This window comes from Prinia subflava, chromosome 4 (assembly GCF_021018805.1).
Source record: "Prinia subflava isolate CZ2003 ecotype Zambia chromosome 4, Cam_Psub_1.2, whole genome shotgun sequence".
NCBI lineage: Eukaryota > Metazoa > Chordata > Aves > Passeriformes > Cisticolidae > Prinia > Prinia subflava.
This window is the reverse complement of record NC_086250.1, coordinates 67,256,377-67,273,864: the sequence shown is the minus strand read 5'-3', so window position 1 is coordinate 67,273,864 and position 17,488 is coordinate 67,256,377. Positions and strand designations below refer to the sequence as shown.

Here is a 17,488-nt window from a genome sequence, read left to right as displayed (position 1 = left end):
ACCTCACTTCATTCTGGATGCCCTAGAGAAAGTCCAGCCTATTCTGAATACACCCTGTGGCTCAGCAGCATGCCAGTGAGAGGAGTGAGACACATGCTCCATACCTCTGACAACAAAAACCAACTTGGTGTCAAATCAAACACCTTCCTTGAGCAAGAGGATTTATAACCCCTCCTAAAATCCTCTTTGAAAACAACCAACTCAATGTTAAAGCCCTGGATGGAAGGGTTTTAGTGCTATCTCAAATCCTTCTGAACTCTTGGCCTCTATTCTATCATGTGGCAAAGAGCTGTGCAAGTGAATTGGGCTCTCTGTAACTAATTTGAATTTCATGTTTCTTTTGCCTTTTTGAGTCTCTTGGTGTTCTATGATCAGTTAGGACAGAGAGCAATTTGTCAGCTTCCTCCTCCCCATCATTCACTAGTTTCTGTACATTTCACATCAATCCTTACTTTATGTTTTTTTAAGTCACTGGTCTGTCATTCCTTCACCACAGGAAGCACAAGTTTAACCACTCCATCAATGCAATTACTGACTTGACAATGCTTCATTATGCCCTAAAGCAGAGAGGATCTATTTGTTCTGCAATAAAGCAGCTCTTAATTAGGCTATTGCTCCTCCTGTGTAAATATCTCATTTTGCCTCTGGAATTGGGAAAGTTCACTCTATCTTTAGTTGTTTGGAAAAGGCCAAGTGGCACCAGACAGCAATCTTTCACTTTCTGGACACAATTAATGTGCTGATTACTTTGCTCATACTTTCGACAAGCAGTTGATTCTTCTCTGATCAGACACTTAAAACTACTGAATTTACTTGTGCTCTCCATTGCTTGGTAGGATGGGTCCAACTCGCCTCTTGTTTTTGCATGTTTAAATGGGAAGCCAACCTGTTACTTTTGGTTTGGATTCATGACGACACCACAAACTAAAATTAAATTCTTTGTCATGAGAACCCAAAAACTGTTGCGGAGGCTTTATGGCAAGGGACAGAGCATTCTCACAGCATGCTTCATTTAATCTCAGAGAAAGGGTAACTCTGAGAGGAAATGGTGGAAACTGGTGGCTGACAAGGAAATTTTTTGTCAAGTTACGTTCATAGCTGAATTTTGTGATGCTTCACATTTTATCTTATTTCTAAAAACCTTTATTCCCTTCGAGTTCTCTTCAGTAATCAGGTAATGTCAGCAGTGATAATGTTTATGAGTCTGAGAAAAAAGGCTCACTTTAGGTTTCATTGCCACTAGCTTTCTATAGAAGAAAATGAGATAACACTATATAGCTGTATCTCTTACAAGGCAATTAAACATTACCAGACTCTCCTTTAAGGTAATTTTATTTTTGGTGATAAGTTAAACATTTTCTCTGTCTTTTTATCTGCCATATGGAAGTCCTTTGGCTGACTTTGTTAATCATTCACTCTTCAGCTTGGAGTTAATTGTTTACTAACTGTTAAGCTGTGTGCACTAAAAAATGCCTTTGGGCTCTTAAATCAGTGGGAATATCTCACTAGAACAGCAGAGATATGCCTAGTGCTGCTGCTTGGGTGTGCAGATCTCACAGCTCCAGGCTACGCTGCGGCTCTTTGTGTACAGGAGTCTGGGGATGGAGTGGAGTCACATCCCTGTGTGCTGGTTAAAATGGACACACACCACTCACAGGCAAATGCTTACACAGGGCTGCTGCAGTGCCTTGGCTTTCTTTCCAGTTGCTCTGAAATTTAAGCAAAAAAACCCTCTAATGACCCTTCTCTGAAAATGATGGGTTTGGTCTTTTCACAAGAAAGTGTTTGTAGAAGCTAAGTTTAACATAGAGGGAAATGGATTCTGTCCACCCTGGAAGCTCTGAGCTGCTTCTACACAAATGACACTGGTTCTGCAAGCCCAACTTCCAGCATCTCTCAATATATGGTTGGCAGGACAGCAGCCATCTTTCCATGGTTGATACTCCCTTCTTCTTGTTCAGCTGGAGCGTTGGATTTTGTGTAGTCTACCAAAATTTTTGCCATTATTTCATACCCAAGAATGAACAGCTAGCAGATTATAATTCATAGGCAACATGCAAGAGGAAGCCTTTGACAGGGCTTGCTGATTCTGTGAGCTAGCCCTCAACAGACAGAAGTAAAAGGATGACCCTCGAAGTGATGGCTTTGGGTAGATTCAGGGCTTCCACAAAATTCAAGCATAGGCAGGAAGGAACATAAAAATAGAAACACAGAGACACTTTGCTCTCTGCAGTCTAGGAACAACTGCATTCCAGTTTAATAGCCCTGCATTCCCATCTGAACCACCCAGGACTAGGTGCCAGATACCCATCTCAGCTGCATCCCCAGTAATGCTGGAGAACTTGATGCCTGAGTGAGAACAGTGCAAGCAGGATGAGGTTCTGGCCCTGTGTCAGGCTCAATTCCCCTCTCCAGTCCCATCTAACTTGCTGACAAAACTTGTTAGTTTTCTAGAGACACATGGCTGATTTACTCCAGCAATTCAATGAAATAATGGTTTTGAGTGACTGCTAATGGGATTGCCTGAGATAGGTTCAGCTGCTTCGTGTGCACTACAGTTTTACTCACAAGCACAAGAAACATGGAAATCTATCTAGGATGACATACAGGAAAACATTACAATCTCCCTCATAAGACAAGCAAGATTTTTATATGCACTTAATGTAAGTGTCTTGAATTCAGTTGGTTTCTTGCTAAATTTTCTGCTTGAGTTTTTTGCAGGGTGACATTTTTCCATTGTAAGTTTTCAATTTGTTTCTGGCATTAGCAGTGTGCAGGAACAAAATATTAAGGATCAGAAAAGCCACAATCTCTTTTCCCCTCCCCCACTAATTTCACTTTGCAGAAAGTTCAGTAAGGTTTACTCCTCCTGCTTGCACAGCAAAGACTTGAACCAGCACATGCTGGTGCAGTGAAATGAATCAGATACTGTGGCAGGCTGCTCCCAGATACCAGGGTTATCGAGTGCAATTTTACAATCTAATTAGCACAGGATTAAACACTGTGCCTCGCTGAGGCAGTTGATCTGCTCTCGCCAGAGGGGTTTTACCACCTGTGTAGGGTAAGAAGTCCTTTTACTGGCTCCACAGAAGGTAAAATCACTCTGTGGAGAAATAATGAAGCCTCAGCCACTCTGTCCAAGTCCCATCCCTGGTTTAGGCTGTTCATTTTGGAATAGCTCTGCCAACAGATGGGGTTTGCAAGCATCATGTAGCAGAGAAATGCTCATCTAGGCTGTCTTCACTGCTGTGGTCTCTGGATTGTGGCAAAGGACAGATCTGAGCCCGGAAATTCCTGCTTTCCCTTCCCACCCAACCTACCCTCACAGATAAATGACCACTTCTGTCACAGTTCTTAGTGGTTTATGCACAAGGCAGTCCCATTGCTTTGGGTCTGCTGGATTTCATATGTGATTTGCTGAGACCAAAAAAACTAATTCCCAAGAAAGAGAAAACCAGCACCCTACTTTTTCTTAGGGTTACACTTGCAGAAAAAGGATCAGAGGTGCCTAAAGCCCCTGATTAGAGGTGCAGTATGAGTGCTAGAGGTAGGCTGGTGGGGACACAGAGAGGCTGGCAAAGCAAGCTCCAAAACCAATGCTATAGAGTAGATCACCCTGAACACCTGAGAAGAGAAAATAGAGAAGCTGAGAAAAAAGGCTTGACCCTTCTGGTGGAAATGTGTCTCCTCTCATGTGGTCAGAGCACCTGATCTCTCCTTTCCTTCCTTCTGATGCTCTCCACCGACTCTTTCATCCCAAGAGGGCTGACAATAATTGCTGAGTCCTGTCACGGCAGGGCACTAATTTCTTCCAAAGAAATGTTTGTATTCCTAAGACTGACTTCTGAAGGCATCTTTTAAGTACACGTCTTCCCTGGGGGGTTGGCACTACTGGAGGTATGTGGGTGCAAACACCTAGCCTAGGCATGTTTTAAACTACCATGTCTGAGGATGGCTTCCCTGCAAGTAATGATTGATCCCAAATTGATGTGTCTTTTGTGAAGGTGTTTGTGAAGACCTCCTTACTCTCCTTGTTCTTTCTTTTAATGAATAAAAGTCCCATTAATAGCCCTAGTGAATAAAAGGCTAATTGATGCACCTATTGTCTCTTGCTGCCTCCTTAGCAGTTCAGTTTTCTACCAAAACCTTGATTCTAGTTCATTTTAATAGAAGATGCTCTCTGTGAGCACCAGGCAGTGTCCAACTTGAATAAGACCAGAGGAAGTGAAAGAAGAATTGGTACAGAGACAATGCAAAGAGAAACACAGTACATTAATTCACTGTGGAAGCTGTTGCATCCACAGAAGAGCTGCCTAGTTGTTCCAAATCATCCAGTTCTGCAGCCTGCAAGGCAGCCTGAAGCCTTGCCTCCTGATGTCTCCACAGGTCTGCAGTGCAACAAACACTGTTGCTAACAGGATGTACATTCCCAGCTGCAGGGCATGTGCTCAGGGATGAGGTTTTTTATATTAGATGGCATCCAAAGTGGGAAAATCAGAACATGTGGGTCCCCCTCACAGGCCGAACTCAATAAGCAAAACTTCCCATGCCTGTTTTTTAAGGCACATGTTGAAAGTCATCTTTCCCTGCTACCTTGACATTAATTCTTCAGTTAGGAAAATTGTTGCTTATCAAATGTAATGCTGGTCCTGAGAAAATCATGCAATTTTCTTTTTGTAATAAATGGAAGCAGTTTTCCTGTCTCTTCATCCCTTTCTCTCTCAGACCATTTATGGCTTGACAATACAATATCAAGGGGGCTGAGCACCCCTAGTCCACCATTGCCAGTGAATAGAAGGCCTCCAGCACCTGAGAGGATCAGTCCTTGAGTTCCCATCTAAGTCTTATGAATCACACAAAAAAGACACGTAAATTGCAAGATTAAGTGACACTTATTTCCTCCAAACCCCACAACATCTAATGAATTATGAGCTACTTTTGTCCATTAATTCTTTGCAGACATTGAGACGAGTATGGGAGAAAACAAACATCCTTCAAAAATCACATGAATCAATGCCAGCATTTGGTGTACATCACACCCTTGACTCAAGCTATGGCATGTGTGGCAAGCTCAGACCTTGGTAGAAAAGTAAACACTTACCTTTCTTGGTTTCACTTTGTCATGGTAGTCATATTGAAAAATTCCCTTGTAGCTAAGTCCTAACCACCATGGAATTCCCTGCTTGTCCTGAAAGAGAAAACAGTGGGAGTCATATTGAATACGATGGGGAAATGCTGTAGATTTCCTGTGCTGTTGTTCAAGATGAAGATTTGTTTCTAAGTAATATCTTAGAATGGGTGTTGTTAAATTTTCCCCTGCCGAGTTCCCACAAGTCACAAAGCTCCATAATGTTTAGAAGAGATCTGTTTCACTTTTGGCCATGACATATAAAACAATTTAAAATACATCACATGTGATCAAGTTACTCAAAATGCTGTTGGGGAGGTGAGGAGGTTTGACATGGGTCCCTTGTGCAGTGGTGCATCCTCTTTCTCTTCCCATTAAATTATTCAGTCTGAACACTCAGAGACTGGAGAGGAAGGAAGGCAAATCACCCAGCTGACTTGAATTATGTGGAGGGATTTTAGCATTAGTCTTGAAAATGCAGCAGTAATGGGATCTGAGAGCTACCAAGTGATAAGGTCTGACAGGCTCGGACCCAACTGCTTTGTGTCTGAGTGTGCAATAAAATGTCCTTATGGAGTAATGGCTGATATCTGATCCCAGTCTCTGCAATTTACTGAGCTGAAGTCCTCAATGAAATTACATCTCTTCTGTTAATGTGATAGAGAATGGCAGGCTAAAACACAGTAAAACCAAAACCCCCACATCAGGCAGAAGCAAACCCTATTATGTGCAATATTTGCTGCCTCATTGCTGCTCACTGCTGCTTATTGACCATGGGGAGCTCACTGGAATAGCTCTCAAGTCTTTGCAGGATTGAACATCCAGCTCAATCCACTAGATTTTTCTTGATCTAGAGTAATCCAGGGATCTGGATGCAAAGGGTGCTGGAGAGATCCTGTCCTCTGAGAAAAGACGAGGCTAATGCTTTTTGTGACACTGTAATAACTTTATTATTACATCCTATTAGCAGGAGTAGACTAGAAACGCATTTCCTGAGACAGGTACAGTCAGATATTTGTGTTTTTATAGCACCCCATGTGTGCAAGACATTACAAATGTATGAAAAACCATATGATCTGTGCACAGAGATAATGATGAAACACATCAAAACTTCAGGGGTGATAAATGAGGGAATATGCTCTGGGGAATGTGGCTCAAGCTTTCTTTCTATGTTTATTGATTTCTTTACTTAAAAAAAATAACAAACCTACACAGCTGGTCAGGCAGGGAAGTAATAATAATAATATGAGACTGGAAATTTTGGTGATAAATCATTGAACAAAAGAAATGAGGGACTTCATGAATAGCTGCATGAAGTCCACACAGAAGTGGAGAGCTGTTTGGGGATGAGAATGTGTTACCTATCTCTAGAGTACAAGACTGTTCTGGCATTAAAAAGATGTACAGACTCTGTATCCATCTGCATATGTCAGGGGAGCTGCAATATGCAGGTCATGGCTGGCCCTAGATGTGTGTTCATGGATCTGACATCTGGGAAAGATCTGACCTCCTGGAGCTATAAAAAGGATTGTCTGCCAGAGATGTGTGTGGCTTGTCCCTTTGGTGGTGGTTCGGTGGCATTGCCATGCTGCTGACGGAGCTGAACACTCCAGCACAATAGCACTGCAAGGGTTTTATCTCCAAGAACAGGGTTTTCCTCTTTGGAACTGTATTTACTAAACATGCACACACAGCTGAAATAAGTTTATGCTACCTCAGGAAGTGAAATGAGACTTTAGTAGCAGTGTATTGTATTCTGAGAGCAGGATGGCTGTTTGTACCTCTCTCCCTCCCTCTCCAACAAGAGTTTAATTCAGTGAAGGACCCTTCTTGTAGCACGTACCTTTACTGCGTAATAATGCACTCCATATGTTGGGAGGGATTCTACAATGCTCATGTAACTGCAAAACAACACAGAAGAGAATAACACGTCTGAGAAGCTGAGAGGATGATCTGAAAAAAACCCTTGATAAATAAATAATTGTGCTAGTAAATACTTAAAAATGAAGCATTGCATGAGATGGGAAGCATAGTTACATATTGTATTTACAGTCCTGTATAAATACTTCCTAATAAAACAAAGGTCACAAAGAAATCATTCTTATTTCACTTACTTCACAATTGCTTGACCTCTTGTCTGACCATTTAGTTTCTTGTAATGTTCAATGACTCGATCCTCACTGGAAAGCAGAAAAAAATGGATGTTTGATATAATAGCATTGTCATGACTAAAAATCTTGTCAAAAGCTGAAGAGATATTTCTGTTAACACAGCTACTGACTGATGGAATCAAAAGATGCCAAGCAAAACCATTAGATGAGGGGATTTGGTGCAGACCAGGGTAAACAAAGGGGGATTCACAGACTGAGAATAAAAATTCTTTTCTAATGTTTTGGTCTCTGGAAGAACCCTTTTTCCTCACAAACATGATACCTACTGATACAGACTTTTCCCTCTTTGCATTCCTTTCCTTATCTACAAATGATGCCCACAATACTACACTAAGAGCAAACAGATTTGTGTTGGAGCTGCTCAAGATCTGCTTTGTCCTAACTGCTGTAACTTCTTTCCAGGCCCACCATGTCCTCTGAAAGATGGCAGAGCTGTCAGAAATTGGGTGGTCAGTCATAGCCCTAAGACTGATTCCTCCTCACTGCAACTGCATAACTGCAGGTGCAGAATTGGAAGTACTCTGGAGCAATCTCTCTCAGCAGAGAGCTGAATTCCTAGTGTATAAAGAGGCAACAATAACAGCAGTGACAGGGGATATTTCCAGGGCACTCAAACTTGAATTTCCTTACTCTTAAAGTACTCACGTGCCTTTGCTTACTTTTGGGTTATACTAATTGCATTCCCCCAGGCAACTCCTGGCTATTCACTGGGAGCTGGCATAAGCCAGGGCCCATTTCCAACTGCTCTTTGGAGACCAAGATAATTTTATGTTTTTGGAAGACATGAACTATGTCATCATGTGTTCCAAGGTGAACCATGGAGGTTATTCCATACCAGGCCTCTGTATCAGACAACAATTCTCAGTGTATGCCAATAAGCAGTAGAGATGGGGCATCCAAGAGAGACTGGCATTACCCAAATGACAGACTGAGAGACACATGTAAGTTCACTTTTAAAGAATTTCATTCATTCTTCTCCAGTGAATGGGCAGCAGAGCTATCTGATGCATAAAATCAGCTGTGCTAGCAAGCTCACAGCATAGCAAAGTATAAGCCAAGGATCCAGTGAAATGCACACAGGACCTGCTCTGCTACACTAGCATGACAGAACACTGAAGTCCCCAGGTTTAAAACCAATTTCTTGCTCTTTATTTTGTATTTTATTTTTGATTCCCAAAGACACGGAAACTGTTGAGTCCCCTGGAGATACTGTACACCACTGGCTAGACCAAGAGGAGGGAAACCTAAACTACCTTCATGCCACCTTAGTGCCCTCCCCACCTGGCCTTGCATGAGCTTCCATCCATGTTGGTGTCTATCCCACGCCATCACGCTGGGTGTGGTTTAGGGCAATGTGAACTGGCATTCCTCCCTCCCTGCATTTCCTGGATCCAGCAGAACTCCTAATGAGGCCTTTCAGTTGTCCACCATATGGAATTCCTTCCCCAGGCACAACTGAAGCCAGTTGCATTGCTAGGCAGTGTGAAGGAGCATAGCAGTGTGGGATGATGTGGTGGATGACCTCACCATGACTGCTCAGAGATGCCCACAGGGGCTTTTGTGGATGACTGCAAAGCGTTTCACCAGCCTGGCTTAACATGACTGCACCTTCTCATTGCTGCCTTCCCCATTTGCACCCCTGTGCCAGGGAGGACAGGACCTCTTTCAGAAAGAGAGCCAGAATCTCCAGAGCCAAAGTATCTTTTAGAAAGAACAAGCACAGGGAAGCTGAGGATTTTGCAACCCTAATAATGAAGAGAGAAAGGAGAACCAGAAACATCAGTGAAGGCAGCAAAGAGCAACTCAGAGACAGTCTGTTGGATTGTCAGCAGGCCCAGCTTTTCCCTCACAAGCCTGTTTATATGAGAGTAACTGCCTTCCTTACTCACTTGCCGAGTGGCTTCCCCCATTCATTCTACAAAAATAAAAGAGCCCTTTTCAGGGCTGTTCATCAGCAGGCCACAGCAGGAACAGAGTGCTGACTGAGCCAGTGACACATTACATGGGTAAAGGAATGGCCCAGCTCTCCCGTCAAATCCCTCAGAATCATTTTAATGCTTAGAAAGTGATCTGTAAGCTCTAAATTCTACAGCTATGATGAGCTATGACCCAAGCAAGTACCACAGATGTTATGGGTGTGCACATGAAGGCAGAACCTGGGTCTCTTGCCATGATTATCACAAACAGGATTACTTTTGGAGCAATAACTGAATTACATGAGTGTTCAGTATTGGAAGATCTCCAAAAAACATCATTCTTAATAAAAAAGATAGACAGGGAGGGCTTACAGCCCTTTGAAATTACCTCTTAAAACCATGATTACATGTGGATGCAATTCATCTGTCTCAGACAGGAACAAACCAGGACTGACTTCTCAGAAAATAATGGAGTTTCTCCAGTGGAAAACACTCCTAGCTTTATTTTCCACTCTGTGCAATTTATTGCACAGATCAAGGTCTCCCATTGCTGCCATTCAAGGAAAGGATAGATGTACCTGCTCGTGTGGATTACTTAATGTGATTCCGGATGTGTTCTGCTTTCTTATAAATGATTATTACAAAATAATTGATAGGGAAGCCAATCGATGGCCCATTTCCTTCAAAAGGACAGATCAGATGTCAGGGAGCCTTCCTGAACAGCAGGACAAAGACTTGTGTTTTTAAACCATGCTAGAAATATGGGATAGTCCATATAGTCCATATGCTGTACCTCCATTGCTCTGTTAGGGTACTGATGATTTTTCTTAGTAAAATGTTTTGTGGTCTACAGATGTTAAGTGCCAGGTAAGTATCATCTTTGTTTCTTCTTTCCTTTGGACAAAAAATATAAAGCTCGAATTATCAATTAAGCCATATTCAAGAGTGGGATCTATGGCCTTTCACCTTCCTGCAGCACTGGTCTTGTCACTGGGGAAAGAAATGTACTCCAGAGCACAATTCATCCAATCTGTTTTGGATAGATTCCTTGGGAGGAGGTTGCTGTTACTTCTCTCTGCTAACAGCAAAGGGAGCTGAGGGCACCTACTCAGATAGCAAAGTTCACACTGGAAAAACATTCATGGTCAGAAAAATCTGTTTGTCAGTTCCTCCTCTAACAATTCTCTGAAATTCCTTCTCCTTCCCACTGCCCTGTGCAAGAAGGATCATCCAGCACAGAGGCTGCTTTCTGCCTCAGCTCTGGGTTGGAGGGTTAAGCCCAGCACATGCCAGGGAAAACAAGCAAAATCATTCATGGGTCAGAAGGAGCATTAGCAGAGCCTATAAACATGTTCCCCTATCATTTCAGCTGTTCATCTCAAGGCAGCTGCCACGCTGCTACTGACAGCTGGGAGAGTGCTGGGACACTGGGACCACCAGCTGACATCTCTCCCCCCTGCTCTGCCTTGTTGTTGTGTTGGTGCCACAGAAACTCTTTCAGCACAGGGCTGACAGAGGATGCCTAACTAATGTGGAGACAGAGACACGGAGGCTGCCGAAGCACTGCTGTCTGTTTGCCAGCTCATAAAACATTCCCCCAAAGCTGCAGAAATTAATACATGGATGATATCCTGCAGCAGACAACTCTGATAAAGATCTTTAGAAGTAATAAGAAATCCCTTCTGTCCCAGCAGCTTATAGAACTGGACAGCAGACAACTCACAAGCAAATGCAGGCCTTGAGTTTCTCATCATCAGATCCAGATTTTCAAAGTTAGTTGTTCCCTCCCTCTCCTTCCAGCACACTCAGCTGTTTTAAATAGCTGCCCACTCATTGCTGTTCTTTAGTGTTATTCTGTTTCTAGCCTGACTTTTCCATTTTGATTATATTTTTGAACAAATAGTGTCTTTATTTGCAGTCATATGCTGTCCCTCTGAAGCCACCAGCACCTCTTAGGCCAAGGGACCAAGAGCCGGACCAGGGCCTCAGGTCTGTGTTGAGCCAGAGAAAATCACTAAATAGTGATTTTCAGCTGACATTTTCAGAGGTGGGTTTTCTGGCAACACTGATGCTTTGGGTTGCTAAAAACAAGCTTGCATTCAAAGCCTGTGGCAACCTGGGAGAAGTTTATCTTCCCCCAGTCTGTTGAAAACCCCGGTCTAGCATTTACTTTTGTGTTGTTGCACCTCATATTTGCCTTATTACTGACAACTGAGTAATGGGCTAGCTTGTTAGGGAGGATCTGAAATGAGACAAATTGCAATGACAAGTGTCTGGAAAGGAGCACTGAGTTAACACATTTCTACAGGTTCTCTCCAGTCTCTGTGATTTAATGGTGTGTGATGGAAATGTTGAAGATCTTTTACAGCATCTTGCTGAAGGTATCACAATATTTACTTGATTATCCATTTTATCTCTTAATCCATCTCAGCTGATAAAAATATAGTAAAGTTCTTTTGTTTGTCTGTTTTAAACTAACCAGAGCCATTACCCATCCCACCTTTAATGTCTGAAAAGTTTCTTTCCAGGGTTGGATATTCACTTGAGACTGCTTGCGCTAATGCTGAAGAACTGCAGTATAAAGCTGATTGCTCACAGAAAAGGTTTGGATGAAATCTGCATCCGGTACATAATCTGCACATGATGTGAAAAAGTGTCAGAGAACATAGTTTTAAAAATCTGCTCCCTTAGATCACTGAGGTTTGATCTGTACTTTTGAGGCTTTTTGTCTGATTCACCAACAGACGCCTCCTGAGAGCATTAAGTGTTTCAGAGGATGTTTAGAAAAAAGCTGTCATTAAAAAATAATGAACTACTAATGTTAAAGAGTCTCTGAGACCTGGTTACTGACATGAAATCACAAGGGAGTCACAGGACTGTAGCCTCTGATTTTATTACTCCATTGGCAACGCCACCTTCCCAACCTGTGACCTGTTCTCAGTCACATGAGACCCCCCACAAAATTAAGTGCAGCTGCAAGTGCTGTACCTTGTGTACAAATGCAAACTCATTGGCAGAACTCATATGCTGAGCACGAGGATTTTACATGGCTCTTCTCTCTACGTGGCACTTTAGTAAGACCTTAGGCCATGTTGCTGCAGAAGGGTCAGATTTGCCTTCCCTGTCAATGCCTACTTGTTCCCACCACTCCTCTTGAGTCTGTCAATTAGCCAGGACACCTGGGAATTCACTGCTTTTGAGTGTGTGGAGTAGTTTTTGGAAAAATAGATGCTCCTCAGAGGTGGACTATTCTTCCTCTTCAATGGCTGAAATGGCAGCCTACATTTATCATTTTTCATGAAGATTTGATTTGGTTCTCAGACAGAAACATCAGGAGATTGTGATGATCCACAGTTATTGTGTCAGTAATCCTAATTTCAGCTGGGGACATTGAATCTCTCTTTATATTCTCAGAAAGTGATTAAGAGACCTCACGTTGAGCTTGCCTATGACTTGACATTAGGTACAGTTAATTCCTCTGCTGCAGCCATGCTAGGAGAAGAGGATGACCTTTTTGGCAAAGAAAATAACTGAGATCATAGCCTAGAAACGTATTTGTTTCCCCCTGCCATCCTCAGATTACCAAAATGCAGAAATAAAGAGTAGCAGATAAAGAAGTTCAATCCAACCCCCAGGCTTACAGCCTAATGCTTTAAAGACAAACATGAAAGAAAAGCAAGAAGAAAATGTAGTGAAAGTATCTCCCCTTTAATGAATACTCTTTCCCCAAATTCTTTCCTATTTGCACAGCTAAAAAGGATATGCAGGGTGGCACAAAGAATCTATGTGTGTGGCATGTAAAATCTAAATGTGACCCTGCTCCTACCCCAGGCTTGTTTTTCAGTGCAATAAAGACAGAGCAAACAAGCATCCACCTCCAAACACTGAGCTGATATAAAAGGAGATGAGTTCAGCTGTGAGGACTTGCAAGATGAAACTGAATCACTCAATACAGGGCAGTGCAAAACATTGACATTTCCAGCTTGGAAAACTCTTTCACAAATGCAAAATGCTGTGAAAGTAAATGGCACGTCATGCCTCTTGATTTCATTGGGACATTTGCACACTTACAGTGGATTTTTGGCCAGGCATTTGGAAGATGGGGAAACTGAGGCCCAGGATGGTAGTTCTACTTGTGTTAAGTCATGCAATGAGTGAGTGACAGAGCCAGAGCCAGAGCACAGGAATCTCTGCATCCCAGTTCCATTCTCAGACCACACTGCCAGAGCCAGGTCCTGCACAAGACACTGCAGAGAGTGATACATTACCAGTAAGCGAGGGAAGGATGCTCCTTCAGCGCTGGTGTTGGAAGGGCTGGCAGCTTCTTTAATTCATTCCTTACAACTTCATTGCTGAAAGAGAGTTCAAAAGGAGGATCAGGCTACAAGAAAACAACCACAATATTTGATATGACTTGACCTAGCTGGCAGCCTTCTACGGCTCTACATCTGTTCCTTCTTAACAAAAGGCACTGGGGTTTCCTTTTTCTCCTCTCTTTATTTGTTTTATGGCAGCACAGTTAACTTTTCCCTCTATTATCAAAATTGGAGAGAGGCTCTCCCAGATGGTTATGCTGAAGCACTTCCTACCAGTGACTGGACACAAAAGCCACCATGTCACATGTCACTGAGCAGGGTGTCATGACATGTTCATGTAGGGGAAAAAAAAACAAGGGGAAGAGAAAGTGATGCTTTCAGCTGCAATTATACACCTTTATTTATTGCCTTACAAACTGTTGCAAAAAGTAATAATTTGCTTCACATTTTGAACAATAGGTTGTTCTTAAACTCTTGCCCAGTGACCTGTCTTTTGCATAACATCTTCACTGATAAGACTCCACTTTGAATTTGGGTGCTGCTACACAAAACCTTCCTACCCAACCACCTCACTAACATTCTTCTCCCTGCAACCTCCAGTGACCACAATGGCCAGCTGGAGCAGCATCACTGTGCAGCAGAGAGCAGGAAGAGCTCATGAAATGGGAGGCAGATTCTCACACATGAAATGAAACCGTGGGATTTTCTCTTAAAAGCCCCAAATGCCTCCCTTCCCACTTTTAAACACACATGGAATTGTGTGCACATAGAAAAAAAAATACAAACCTCAAAGGCTTGGGAAGGAAGGCAGTGCTGCTATTAATTTTTAAAATTGTAGAAATACACAGCCAAGAGGGCCAGACAGGACACAGAGGAGTGCCAAAGAATTCATGTTTATTGGCTTACTTCTCACCAGCAAGATTTTTCTCCTTCTTATGCCCTTCCCTTTATCCTACCCAAAAGTGTGGCTGTCCTGGAGCTGCAGAGATCTGGAATACACCTCTCCCAGAGCTCCAGATTTCCCAGCCCACTTCTCCCATGGGGCTGGTAGACAGGCAGACAGGTAGTCTTGATCTCTCTGGCTGAAAAGCAGAGATCCTGACATCTGCTACAGACTCGAGGAGCTATTGGAAATCCCAGATCACGCTGGGTTTCATTCTTGTTTATGGGACAGTCTGTATGTTGACTTGTGGAGAGGTGATACTGCTTCAGTTGTAAAAATCTTCCCACAGCATTTCTCCATTTGCACATCCCAGCAGCAGGATCTGCCTGAGACCTAGGTGGGTTTGTCTTAATTGCAGTCTGCAGGTTAATTTCTAAGTTGAGCCATAAGGTAAACCACTGACATAAATCCTGGAGCAGGCATTTTGGGCATGTCTGCAGACATTTATTTTTTATTATTATGGTAGTTCTTTGACAATCAATTAAGTAGTTTTAAAACAGGACCGAAATTCTAGTCAGGACAAATCTGTGGGAGATGCCCAAGTCTCAATTAGGCTCAGATTTTGCAGAGTGAAGATGTGCTGAATAGCACACAAGAACTGAGGCAACCACTGCCACGCCAAGCACATGGAAAACCACTCTGTTACACCTCCTGTGCCAAGCCAAAAGGCTCTCACAAACAGTGTTTGAACACCCACTCCTGCCCAAATCCCATGGTCATTTGGCCATCAGAGAGCTCTTATCTTCTAAGTGCAAATGCTCAAAATCTATTCAGATTTATTCCTCCATGGCGGTAAATATCTGTACAAGTCTGAACATGAAGCTGCTCAGCTCCATGTTATCTGATGATCTGGATGCTCTGTGCTGTGACTGATAGCCTAGAAAACAAGTTGCTGCTTTTTAGACTTTACTACCCAGAGCTGTCTCCTCTACATGTGCATACTCAGCTCTTACTGAGGTTTTTGACGTTTTGAAAGAAAGTGGGAAAAAAGAATAGAACTTGGGACAATCAGAGCACAAGCAGCAGTAACTGCCCTCAAACAAAGATTTTTTTGAGGCTGGCTGCTCAGAGAAGGAAGTTGAGAGATCTCCAAAACTTTTCTGGGAAAGCACAGAGTGAGTTCCAAACAGGGACTTTCTGAGCCCAGAAATCTATCTGGCAATAGGGCAAGATTAGTGGTGACTAAGGATCCCTGAGAGTCTGGGAAAAGCTCTGAGTCAGTAATGGCTCCTATAAAAGAAAGGGCTAACATCAGTCAGCTCTGTTTTTTTCTGTCAGTGAGGCACAAAGTTTGCCTGTGCTGTGATAAGGTCTTTTAAGAATCAGAGAAAAAGACATTCTTACTGATGTTGGGCAGGATTAACCTTTCTGCTCAGCACTCAGAAAATATCGTAAGAATAGTGCCTCACAGTCTCAAAGCACCAAATGTATGTCAGGTAATCACTTCCAGGAACAAAAAGGTATTTCATTCTGTGGCCCATGCATTCACTAAGCCTTCTGGCAAGACTCATCTCAAGACAAATTAATTTAGACTCCCAAAAAGATGTCAAATCAAAAAAAAAAGGAAAAATATAATGACTCTGTTTGTATTTGAACTAGTGGTCATGAGGTCACTTTCCTCTCGGCTCCTTTTAAAACACTGAACACCTCAATTTTTAAAATGTTTCCAGCAGGATCTCAAGTGGTTTTGTACTTACTGCCTTTCATGTTCTTTCTAGTGAAATATCTCAGTGTGTTTATTTTATTACTGTATTTAGAAAGTGTTTGTTTAATCCGGTCACTTGTGCTGCATTTATTTTCTATTCGGAAGTGTCCAGCCTCCGGGGCTGATATATACAGAAGGGTGTTTAAGATACAGATTTATTAATATGCAGGGGAAAGGCTCCAAACACACTTTCTCTGTGTTTCTTAGACCACTTTATTCCCTTTTTTTTCCCTATGGTGAAAATAATAATATTTAAAGGACTGAATAACAATATGAAAACTGAACTGAAAAAGCCATCTGTATGGGTTCCTGAAAGCTGGTTAAAAAGCTAGAAGAAAGGCTGACTAAGAATGTACCTATAAAACAGAACTCCTTGGGTTTGTTCTGGTACTGCCAGTTTAATGAGTCTTGTCCAAATAAATTAGTCACCACCTCTTAGTATCTTTATCTACACATGGGGACAAAAGGCCTGCCTAAAACTTCAAAAACATTTTGTGAAAAAAAAGTTTTTGCATATTGCCTAAAATAATTTTGAGTAAGATTACATATGCAGTTGTCTCAGGAAATCCATAGATTTTTCCAGCATGTGTAATAACAATGATCAGTAACAAAACAAAACTGCAGGTTAAAGTTACCAACACTTCTCAGCATGGTAATTCATTCTGTAGAATGCAAGAGGAAATGCAGAGTCTGAGACTCTCTGATTAGACGGTACTTTTCAAAATACAATGTTTAGGATCTTTACCATCAGGCTGCAAGAATGCAGCCCAGATTTTCTAACCCTTTAGTAAATTCTAATTGGTTAAATGTCACTTGGTTACAGAGAAAGAAAAGTAATCCTGAAACTATGTTAGATTACCATCTGCCCAAACGTTGAAATTATTGTGAAATTCTGCCTAGCAGGAAACTGGCTGTTAGCTTTCCTCCCTTGTTATTCTTTCATATATTGCTGGGAGATACTTGGAGTTCACTTGAAATGTCTCACACTGTTTAACTGGAAGAAATGTAGCAATGAGGAACCAGCTCCAGTGGTTCAGGATTTTGTTTTACTCAGAGGTTTTACTTTCTCTTCCCCAAACTGAGGGACAAATGATCAGTATATGCCATTTCTTGCTGCTTTGACATACAAGCTGTTTATGACTGAAGAACTGGATTATGAACATTTAAAAACAAAGGTAGTGTGAGTTTTCCAGAGATTTTGGGACTAGACTTTCAATCTGGCAGGATTAAATTAGGGAAAAAAAATTATTTTAACAATATTCTGTATTCCCCCTCAAATTAATTGGTAATTTACCAAGGAAAACCTTGG

At 42.1% G+C, this 17,488-nt stretch overlaps 1 protein-coding gene across 5 annotated transcripts in view; it reads right to left on the bottom strand.

The window, feature by feature from the left end:
• The window catches only part of FRMD4A (FERM domain containing 4A), a 275,338-nt gene that overhangs the window by 49,283 nt on the left and 208,567 nt on the right, over window positions 1-17,488 (bottom strand). For all 5 annotated transcript variants that reach the window (XM_063397024.1, XM_063397023.1, XM_063397022.1 and 2 more), the window contains exons 8-11: window positions 13,484-13,567; window positions 7,243-7,308; window positions 6,972-7,029; window positions 5,102-5,188 (exon numbers count right to left, since the gene is read on the bottom strand). In XM_063397024.1, coding sequence (XP_063253094.1) covers window positions 5,102-5,188; window positions 6,972-7,029; window positions 7,243-7,308; window positions 13,484-13,567 — 295 coding nt within the window. The remainder of the gene's footprint in view (window positions 1-5,101; window positions 5,189-6,971; window positions 7,030-7,242; window positions 7,309-13,483; window positions 13,568-17,488) is intronic.